This window comes from Euphorbia lathyris, chromosome 8 (genome assembly GCF_963576675.1).
Source record: "Euphorbia lathyris chromosome 8, ddEupLath1.1, whole genome shotgun sequence".
Classification (NCBI taxonomy): Eukaryota; Viridiplantae; Streptophyta; class Magnoliopsida; order Malpighiales; family Euphorbiaceae; genus Euphorbia; species Euphorbia lathyris.
The window spans coordinates 71,563,905-71,574,712 of NC_088917.1; the positions used below are offsets into that span (position 1 = coordinate 71,563,905).

Below are 10,808 nucleotides of genomic sequence, written 5' to 3' on the forward strand. Positions count from 1 at the left end.
TAGTCGGCGCTGCCTCGTGCTGGTGGTGGAGTCAGATTGCTTTAAAACTGTTAGAATTGTAAATCAAGCTTGCCCATTCACGGGTCCTTATTTGGGAAATTCAATCTCTCCTCCCTAGTTTTGATAAAATTTTCATCTCATATTCATAGGAAACGGAACAGATGTGCTGACCTCCTGATTGGCCTAGCTCACTCATTACCCTCCGGGATTCTAAATTTTCCTTCTCCAAGATGATTTTATGAGTGTCTCTCTTTCTAGAAAGATTGTTATTTAGCTTATTTAGCTTACTTTTCTCTTGTTGCTGTCTTTTTTTTCTTTCCTCATTTTACCAAAAAAAAAAATAAATAAATAAATAAAGTTGTTCAAGATCTAACTCAAACCTCGAGTGCACGAGTTTAAGACCAATAAATCGCTTTTAAGACCACAGTCTGTCCACATCACAACTATTTTTCGATAAGTTTTTATTATTTTCATTTCTAATACGCTATAATGTAAGGAAAAAACTAATCCTTTTTCCAGCTGCATTTATGAAATATAGGATTGAACTTAAAATTTTGACATAATTAAAATCAAAATTCATACTTCTTTCTTATCTAAATCAGAAACCCATTAAGCAAGACTTCTTACAGGTCATATGGTATAAACCATACCAACCTCCACAAGAGCAGCATGAGGAATATTGAGTGCAACTTGAGGCTCTCTACAGTTCTTATCAAGAAAAGCATAAATCTTTATCAACAATCTCTTCATAAAGTTCGTGCTCTTCCGCAACGTCAAATGCGACTGCCCTAAGAAATACGCAGTACCACTCTCCCTAGCATTTATCAGTTCTACTAGCTCTGTCCTTACAGAGTCCCGCATCTTAGGACTACTTTCCGGTACCATAAACCGGACCCTTTTTCTTCTGGTAGTACCTCTCTCGTTAATGTTGCAAGCGGTAGCCGTAGCTGTACAAGTTTCTTCACCTTCTTTGTTTGCAAAAGACCTCGAAGACGAATCGCCTTCATGGAAAGTAATCAAAGCATTTTCGTCCTGTAATGGCATTCCAACAATCATCATTCTCCCTTCAGGCGGTGATGTCAGTGATTCCGAATCATTTTCTTCTAACGAAATGAACTCTCCGATTGAGCTAATTATATGCTCCTCGAAATCATTTGTATCCCTGATGTGATCACAGTACCCGTACCTGACAATGCATCTGTAGATTCTATAGTCTTTGGAACCAACTCTGCCTATAAGATACTGCTCGCTAGAGGGCACGTGAGGCACTGGTAAGGGCTTGAAAGACACAAAAATCAGCACTTCATGAAATGCAGGAAGGTTCGTAACGAAATGTGAGAAGAAAGCTGGAATTCCTGATACTATGTCGCTGTAGATTATACCGATTCCAGGAACTCTAGAGACTCCAAGCCCAGGGCTGTAATCCGTAAGCCATTCCGTGCTCACCTTGTTTTCGAAATCAAACTCGTATTTCTTTTTAGTTCCGTAATGCCATGAGAGCATGATTGTATATGATAATGCTGAAACCACTAATAGATACCAACCTCCTTCGTGGAAACTCAACAAGCAAGCCGATACGTACGCAGCCTCAATACACCCGAAAAACAATAAGAAACATCCCGACACATACAAAGGCTTCTCCCATACCAGAGAAATCACAAGAGACATCAGACAAGTAGTGACCATCATTCCTGAAACGATCGCAAGACCTGGAACAGATTTAAACCACACATATGATCATAAACATGACAAACCTTTTTCCTCAACAGATAAGAAAACCGAGTTCCACACGTGACGTAGGTTATTAATATGAGATGTACCTACTGCACTTGCAAGTCTGTGTATATCATGGAAAATAATGGTAGCACCGAGGCTCAGCACCATCAGTAACCAGTTGACATCTGGAATATAAACCTGCCCCCGACGATTATCTGATGTATGTACAACCTCTACCCTAGGGAAACAACAAAGTGCTAGGCATTGCTTTATGATGGAAAAACTAGCTGTAATTGTTGCTTGGCTTCCGCTAACTGAAGCAAACAGAGATAGCAATATGAAGACATGACGAAGATGTTCTGGATTTGCCAAGTTTCAACAAGTCAGAATTCATATCCAAGAAAAACAAGCCACTAAACCAAGTAAAAAATCTATTATGTAACTTACTAGGAACCGATTCACTGAGATGGTTAAAACCTACGGAATGCAAGTTTTTCGAAATATATGCAGCTTGGCCAGCATAGCACAAAACTAGAAGAGGATAAACCAAGCAGGTAAATGTTATCTGCAGTAATGAAACCATGCCGGAGTTAATCCAACTGTACATTATATATGCATAATATGTGACCACAAGTATTTTGTTACCTGCACTGATTTTTTCGAGAAATGACCAAGATCAGCAAACATTGCCTCCGACCCTGTGGGGCAAAATTCAGGTGTTTAAAATTTATTTCAGACTAACAAATGATTATGTTGGAAACGAGAACCACTTCAATCCATTCTAACTTGCCTGCAGCGCAAAGAAGAATCCCACCTAATGATCTCCAACTTCTTTTGTGAATATTTCTCACAAATTTGTACATATATGTTGGGGAGAGCACGCTCATAATATTAGGATTTGAATAGCATATGTTATATAGACCCACTCCAGCAATAAACAAGAGCCATATACCAACAATTGGAGCCAAAATAAACCCAATTTTACCAGTACCATAGCGCTGCAGCATGAAAACGCATACCAAAACAGCACAAGCAAAAGGAACCGGTATATCTGGTTGGAGAAGAAGACAAAGGTTACGCAAAATTTCAACAAACACGAAATGGAACTGTGAACTTAATTGTGTTTTTTCAAATTGCTTAAACAATCAAATCCATTATAAGAAATTGCAATCTCTTATTGACAACCCCAAATCTCTATCCGAAATACTTTATTCCCTCAAGATTTAAAATATATAATTTATCTCCTTCCTCATAACCACATGTTTGAAAATTATCAGTTTCAAGAGTGAGCACTTTTCAAGTAAGGGATCTTACATTTTTCTAAAGCATTTGATATGGATTCCTGTCTCTTTTCTGAAGAGGAATCTGGAGTGAACCGCATGGTACAAATCAAATCACGAATTAATATCAATTAAAGATCATTGCATGATAGGCAAAGTATAAAAAGAAGTAATTTATTCTCTGTGTATTCAATGGTATAACTTGCTCTTACATTTGATTTCTGATAAGGATCGTTGAAGTCCTGAGGAGGCTGATAATACTGATAGAAGCGCCGACAGAATTGTATCAGTAGAGAAGAGGAACAAGGGACATCAATGATATGTAGAATATTTATCAACTAAAAAAGAACCAGATTTCATCAAGTATGACAAACCAGATATAGATGGGGTGAGCACTGCATCCCCAATTATCATACAAGCACCAAAGAGTGCTGACAAAAGCATTAAATATTGACTGCTTTTATGACTCTCCATTGCTCGTCGAGCCCTGGATTTAGTCTTCATCCTTTCAGTGTCTTGTGCTTCATGTTGGACAACCTCGTTGGAAGTTGTATCATCTGGAATCAGACAGACTTTAGCATGCCTGCACAATAACGAGTACAAAGCAAAAGGACCACCTGCAAGAAGCCATTAAAATAAATAAATCTTTGGTTGCATTTCTCTAAAAGTGGTCAATTTGAGTTTCAGATGGCTATTACCCTCCCCATTATCATCAGCCCTCAGTACTATGAGTACATACTTGAATAAAGAAATGATAGTCAGAGTCCAAAAGATGAACGAGCAATATTCATATACAGCTTTCTCTGATTGAAAATCTTCCCCAGGAATTGAACCAAACACGTATAAAGGAGCAGTACTCAATCGACCATAAACCACTCCAAGGCTTTGCCATGATAGAATGAGTGTGCGCCTCCATGTATCCTGTTCATGATCACATCGGAAATACAGATAACACAATCAATTCAAGAGGCATACTTCTGCAGCTGCACTGCTTTTAAAGTAAATACATTATTCAGTTACAATTGTAGAGCAGAGAATATGGTACACTAATGGTTACAAGGTCAAGTTTTAATGTTTAAGCAACAAAGTGTATAGATTTTGACACATCAAGAAGAATGACACAATGAAACTATGTTCATGGGTTGATGGAGTAAGCATAGTTCATAATGGCACAGTTAGAAGATTGTAGCAACTGTAAAGAAGGGAAGAAATTGCATTTGAATCAATCGCCCATCACAGCAGCACCCTGGTTCATGTGTAATGATGGTGATTCCACACCAGGCTCAATAATAAATTGAATGTGGAAAAGGGGTCCTAGGATTTAATATATACTAAGATGTAAAAGGACCCGAGTTGCAGTTACCCTTTTGTGCCATGGAATTGCAATGATTTTGTTTAACAACCACTGTAACTCTACTATAGATTATCTTAGCGTTGTTTTCCTTTTCAGAGCATGCTTGAGAGATCACCATGTTCTTAATTTCACAGTATAATCCACAACACTCAATCTAATTCCTGGTATGTGGCATTAGATCCCAAATCCCTGATCTCGGTGTGAATTGAAGAGATCTCACTTAGATTATGACAACCCCATTTCTTCTGCTTATTGGTGATAGGGCACTTGAACTCAATAGAAATGACAAAGACATTTCGCCAACAAGGGAATCTCATAACTATTTAAAGGATGAAGACTGAAGAGAAGGATTGCTAAAGTTTTGGAAATTTTAGCTATCAATGACCAAATCTGATAGTTCCATTTTCAATTAATTGAAGCACAGTTGTACTTCCTCTATTCATTCAATTTAGGGCTACATTGTGTTAACTTCTACTGATGCTTAACCGTTATTGACCACTTGGTTCTATCTTATCTTCACTTCACCATGTCCAACACGTTTCTATAACTAGATTAATTATACTGAAAAAAAAGATAGAAACTTAAGTAGCAATGCTATCCATACCATAAGATAGAAATTTAAGCCATTCTGTAATTGTATCTGCTATTGCAATCCAAATTCTCAGCTACTTGAACTCTTTGTTAAACTTAAATATAAACCCATCACATCTAAGGGAAGAAATTAAGGATCGTATGCTATTGAAGCAATTTTATCAGTTGTTACAAACACTAATCAGCAGAACCAGCCTAACCAGCAAGGAAAAAGATAATATAATTATGGGTTAAGGTATTTAAAGGCAATATAAATGATAATAACAAGCAAAAAAAGGACAACAGACCCACATGATTCTAAAAACTTATACGAACCCAAATGGCAAAACCCATATAGAAAGAGTGATAAAGCACAGAAATTTACCTGAAATCCACTGGAATACGCATTAGGACTTCCTCGAGAAACCATTTGCGGAGATATAGATAGAAAGAAGAAAATAGAAGAAACCGGTAAAAGGGTGGAGCAATAAACAATGAATAGAGGAGGAGGAGGAGGAAGAGGAAGGTGAAGAGAAGTGTTAACGGTGCAATCAATGCAACAGAGTAAAACGTTAAAAACTATGAATCCAAAACGAATAAAAGCAAGAATATTAATGTGGATCAGCAATGTCTGAATCTTCTTTCTTAGTACTTAAAGTTGGAAGGTGGAGGAAGTTGTTTCTATATTAAACTATTACTTTCAAGAATGGGAAAGTTGGGATGATGTGACGCACTAATATTATTTTAACATTTTCTTGCCTCATCAGTATCATAGACATAAGACACATCACATGCCTTCTCTTACTGCTGCACGTGGAACCTCATTAAATACCCCTCTCAATTAATGGCATTTTAGACAATATCCACCGTGTGATTGAAAGATCACGGATTTGAGTATTAGAAACGGTCTCTTGAGAAACTCAGTAGGAGCGGGGCGGGTGACCGCTTTTTTAGATAATATCCAATTTGTACTGACAAGTCTTCAAACTGTATAGGAACTTAAATTTCGATGGAACTGCAACTGAACCCTATAATAAAAACTTCAACTTCACAGTAGCTCCATACGTTGCGAGTGCTTTAATGCTAATGGTTCAACAAAAGAATATGAAAGTTTTAACACCCAAACATATTTGATGACGTGTCTATCCAAATAACTGGAATTGGAGAAAGAAAACCAAAAATTGGGTTTTTCAAAAAATACAGTAAAGAAAGGAGCCTCATGCCACCTCTGCTTGTTAAGAAATCATTCTATAACCTATGATATATTCTCAGAATCAAACGCTTTCTCCCAATCATCAGCCACTTCGGATAACTCTTCTTGAGTTGACACTGCTCTTAGCTGCTCGTGTGACTTGGAAATGCTTGCGCTTGATTCTGTTCCTGAATTAGAAAAGCTTCCTGCGCGTTTCGCATGATCCTCCGCCCTGATAGATGCAGCAAATGAACTGGCACCAGATTCCGACTCTAAGACATTCCATCGGTTAACCGAAGCTGTAATTGGAGCTTCTTTCCCTCTCCAGGCAGAAGCCTGAACATCAATAGATCCTTGTGTCCACTCTTCACTACCGCCCCATGATTCTTCCCTCCATGCATGGTCTGGAGCTACAGCCTTTTTCCATGGCTTCAGAGCTGCAGCTGCTCCTTCTTTGGCAGTTCCTGCTCCTCCCCAGGGATTAGTACCCGATGAGGCCATTGATGCAAAGCCTTGTTGAAGAACCACAACGGCACCTTGATACACTGATCCATGGTCCAACCTCCTCATAGCAGTTGCTGCACGGGCAGGGTCATTGAATACAGCCAGCGCATTTTTATCATTCAGCCAAACAAGTTCACATTCACCGCCAAACCTGAGAACCAATGAACTTATATCTGCCTCCCTTGGCAAATCTAGAAAAGAAACAACAAGCCTGGGATCCAAGTCTACTAGAGGATCAAAAGCAGGTGGATGGGCAGCACCTAATGTGGTGGTACCCTTAATTCCGATCACCCGAGTTGGGGTTTTGGATTTTGGGGTAGCATGTACCACAATAAAACGCTTTGGCTCCCAACCAGCAGCATAAATTGCAAGCTTCCACCGTTCAGCAATCAACCTAACTGCATCTCTCTTATCCTTCAGCATAGGGCAGAAAATATGAACCTTAAGACCACTTGTAGATCCTCTGTTCTTGCCAAGTACCAGGTACTTGCACCTCTCCTCCACACCAAGCACCCACTTTGGATCGCGTCGATACAAGTCGCCAAGCAACTCTGTCACAGCAGAGTTTTCACCAAAATGAAGTGCTTCCAAGTTCGGGGGATTGATGTCAAAAGCATCTGCAAGAACCTTTTTGCGCTCTAACTTAGCACATTCATCATCACACATGAGCTTCCTTTGACCAAGGGGAATTTTCTTGCCAGGAGATTCTACTGGTTGAAGTGGCACAGGCAACTTCTGAACAATGGATGCTCCAAAAACATTGTCAGCATTGAAACTGCCATTGCTCCCTCCAGCATCACAAGGGACAGACGCTGATATCCTGCCACATGAGCAAGTAATAATGACAGGGAACTCACATCTCACATCAGGACAAGAAGCAGAAGGATGACAAAATGCAGCACAAGTGTGTCTGCAATCTCTCCTAGGAGCACCACATGTCTGCCCACAAGAAGCTTTCAAACCAGCTTCAGTTGCACCTGAAGTGTCACAAGGTGGTGGATGGCATGTTCTCCCACAAGCATGTAAGCCACACTGCCTGGTTTTGCCACACAGTTTGTTACATCTGATATCTTTTGAACCACAAGGTATGTTGCCAAGAATAACATGTCCACCAACGCACTCCTTTGCTATAGGGATCGAACAAGGTGGGCAGTCCCCAAAGTGGCAGCTATGAGTGGCAGCATGTCCACAAGGCTGAGGAACTGCGCACGGGAGCTGACATGAAGGGAGAGGAGTACCACACGGCAGAGGAGGAGGAATTGAAGTTCTTCCACAAGCGCAGCTCAAATCAGCAAATATTGTTTCAAGACAAGGTGGACAGTGACCAGTATGACACAAAGATTCACAAGAGTGCTGTCCACACCTCAGTTTCTTCCCGCAAGCCATCTGACAGATGTGTGGATCCCAATCCCCAGAGAGACGATTGTTAGGATTTGAAAGTGGACAGCACCTTTCACTACACCGGTGCCTCCCACAATTCTTCTTCCTACCACAAGGCTTCTCACAAGTAAATTTCTCACTCTCCACACCTGTTCTATAGCATTCAACAGTTCGAGAGGTTGATCCGCAACGACATTTTTGGGTGACAAGAACAAGACAAGGTGGGCAATCTCCACCATGGCACACCTCCTTACAGTGATGATCTCTACAGGGAAGAAGTTTGTCGCACGTTTGTGAACAGTTTGGAATTGGATCCAAGCAACTGTTTCTTTCCACCTGTAGACTCGTTTTCCCACAATAGCATGAGTTTACCCTGCCTGGCATTAAGTCACAATCCCCACAAGGGCCTGGATGGCAAGTTTCACCACAAAAATGATTTCTGCAACTAAGCATTTTCTCACATGTAGAATTACAAGAGAAAACACCATCTTCAGCTTTGACTTGACCTTTCACAGACATGTCTCCACACGGTACAACCTCCATTTTCTTCTTGCAAAAACAAGAGGCATTAATTTCAATTTGACAAGGATCACAAGGACCCACATGGCATGTATTCTCACATTGATGACGCCAACAATCAAGAAGCTTATCACAGCTTTGGCCACAAGTTAAAACAGACCTCCTATCAGAACATCTCGTGGTGATAATTTTCTTCCCGCATGGACACAACCTTGGTGGAGCAAATGCTTTACAGGGAGGGCATGGACCTGGGTGGCATTGCAAGACACAAATATGAGGACAAAGATCCTCCTTGCTCTCACCAGGATGTAGAACTGTCCTCTCAAGTTGTTTTCCACATGGTTCACCACAGGAATGAGGTGTCAAATACAAATCCGAAGGCGGATCGGTTCTCTTCCTGCAAAAGCAAACATATCGAATCTCCTTTGAGGATGTGAGCTGCACAGACTGACATCCAGGGCACCGCCAATTAAAGCCCTGATTCTTCTCAGCTGACAAGTCGATAGAAGTGGGAGCTCGAGCCCATTTCTTGATGCAATTCAAGTGAAAAATAGAGTAACAGCTTGAACAAGACCATACGGATGCAGTCCTCCGCACCATATCATAACAAATCATACACTCAACCGTACCCTTCACAAGTTTTTCTTGAATTTCTTGCACAAGCTGAGGCAAATTTGGGTCTTCCAACTCCTTAACCTCTTGAGTATGGCTCCTTCCCCTCTCTTTAACCTCCTGAGTATGGCTATGGCCCCTTCCCCTATATTTCTCCCTGTCTCCATCCCTCCTTTGATTATTAGACCAAGTCTTGCGACCCCTAGAGGCATTGTTATTGCCAAATTGCCTAGGATGTTGAGGAGAGGTATGACTGGAGTCCGTACGACCTATTCCATTAGGGTTCGAATTGAGACTTGATGGTGGAGTCTCAACAACTGTTTGGGAAGATCCTCTAGGGACCCAAGTTTGACGAGCATTTTGATTGGTGAATCTGGTCCTATCCCTTTGATCACTTCGGGAAGGAAAGCTCATACTCTGATTACTTGAACCCTCCACCACTACTGAAGAATCCACAAGAAAAATAAAAATTGCCTGAAATTAAATCGGAATTCAAACTGCACCCAGAAATGAAAAAAGAAACATAAATCAATCACAAATCAATCGCAATTATCAATTCGAGAAACACTAGAAATGGATAGAAAGAATTCAAAGAAACTCAAATCCCTAAAAAACCATTCACTTCCAACAATAATCGGTTCTTAATGCATTCCAAAAAGAGAATCTACATACAAAGAAAAATGAAAATGGAAATGAAAACCGAAACGTGAAGTACCTTGATCAGCAGCAAGAGCAAGAGCGTGAATCGTCTCCGAAAGTGAATTCTTCTGTTGAGGTAGTTTGATTAGGTTTCCGGAGGACAAGTAGGTGTATATATTTATGGAAAGAGAAAGAGAGGGACTTTCTTCTTTATAGGGGTTATTCTGGCCTGAGGAGAAACAGCGGAACGGTGAGCGGTCAGATTTGAATGGTCGAGGAAGGGACTTTCCGTCCGCTCAAAGCTACACACGCTCCGGTTTTGCTGCACGTGTGTGCGTGATGCGCACTCTTACTTCTTTTTTCTTTGAAATATTTTTTTATTTTTCTTTCGTCAATCAAAGAAATGTTTTTGAAAAATTATTAAGCCGGTTCTCCTCATTTCTCTCTACCAAACAAAATATTGAGATTAAATTTATTTCTTGTTGGTCAAGTAATAATAAAGTGCAAATAAAATAATACTATAAAACAAAATAATTTTATATATCTAAATAATTTTATACCGTTTAAAAATTTTATTTTAAATTTCATGAAAATGAGATATATATTAGGGATTTTATATATGACTTTGTTCTTCTCTTAAAAAAATATATTAGGGATTTTATAGAAATATATTATATTTTATCAATTTAAAATTTTAATAAAATTAAAAAAAATAAGAATAATGAATTTAAAAATTAAGTGTGGAAAAACTAAATATTTTTATAATATAGAGTAGAAACAATAAAAGATTTACAAATGTATAAATATTTTAAAATAATGTATTTATATATGAGAAAGATAATACTATTTATGTTAGTAATTTCCAAAAATAAATGATTATAACTAAAATAAATAATTGTAACTATATTTATATTTTAATAATTATATGTGCAGTTTGTTATCAGTAATAAGTATAGTTAATATGAAATAGATTGTTTAATTAATATATTTATTTATTAAATATGGGACCAAATGTGTTTTACTCCTTTCAGCTCTTTATTCC

The 10,808-nt window shown here is 39.0% G+C and overlaps 1 protein-coding gene across 1 annotated transcript; it reads right to left on the reverse strand.

The window, feature by feature from the left end:
• Positions 1-563: 563 nt before the first annotated feature.
• LOC136203997 (NF-X1-type zinc finger protein NFXL1) lies at positions 564-10,115 on the reverse strand. Its single transcript, XM_065995200.1, has 12 exons — positions 9,843-10,115; positions 6,181-9,624; positions 5,306-5,571; positions 3,695-3,917; positions 3,371-3,613; positions 3,209-3,256; positions 3,031-3,081; positions 2,507-2,767; positions 2,362-2,414; positions 2,164-2,281; positions 1,821-2,075; positions 564-1,709 (listed from the first exon to the last, which is right to left on the reverse strand). Exons 2-12 carry the CDS (start codon positions 9,539-9,541, stop codon positions 631-633), a joined length of 5,958 nt encoding a protein of 1,985 aa, XP_065851272.1. The 5' UTR covers positions 9,542-9,624; positions 9,843-10,115; the 3' UTR covers positions 564-630.
• Between the last annotated feature and the right edge of the window lie 693 nt (positions 10,116-10,808).

What these genes read in the sequence shown, in the direction of transcription:
- LOC136203997 (XM_065995200.1), bottom strand. Translation starts at nt 9,541, where the DNA reads ATGAGCTTTCCTTCCCGAAGTGATCAAAGGGATAGGACCAGATTCACC. An exon ending in GGCTGATGATAATGGGGAGG is followed by an intron (nt 3,614 to 3,694) that starts GTAATAGCCATC and finishes GGCTTCTTGCAG; the next exon opens with GTGGTCCTTTTGCTTTGTAC. An exon ending in GATTCTTCTTTGCGCTGCAG is followed by an intron (nt 2,415 to 2,506) that starts GCAAGTTAGAAT and finishes TTTGCCCCACAG; the next exon opens with GGTCGGAGGCAATGTTTGCT.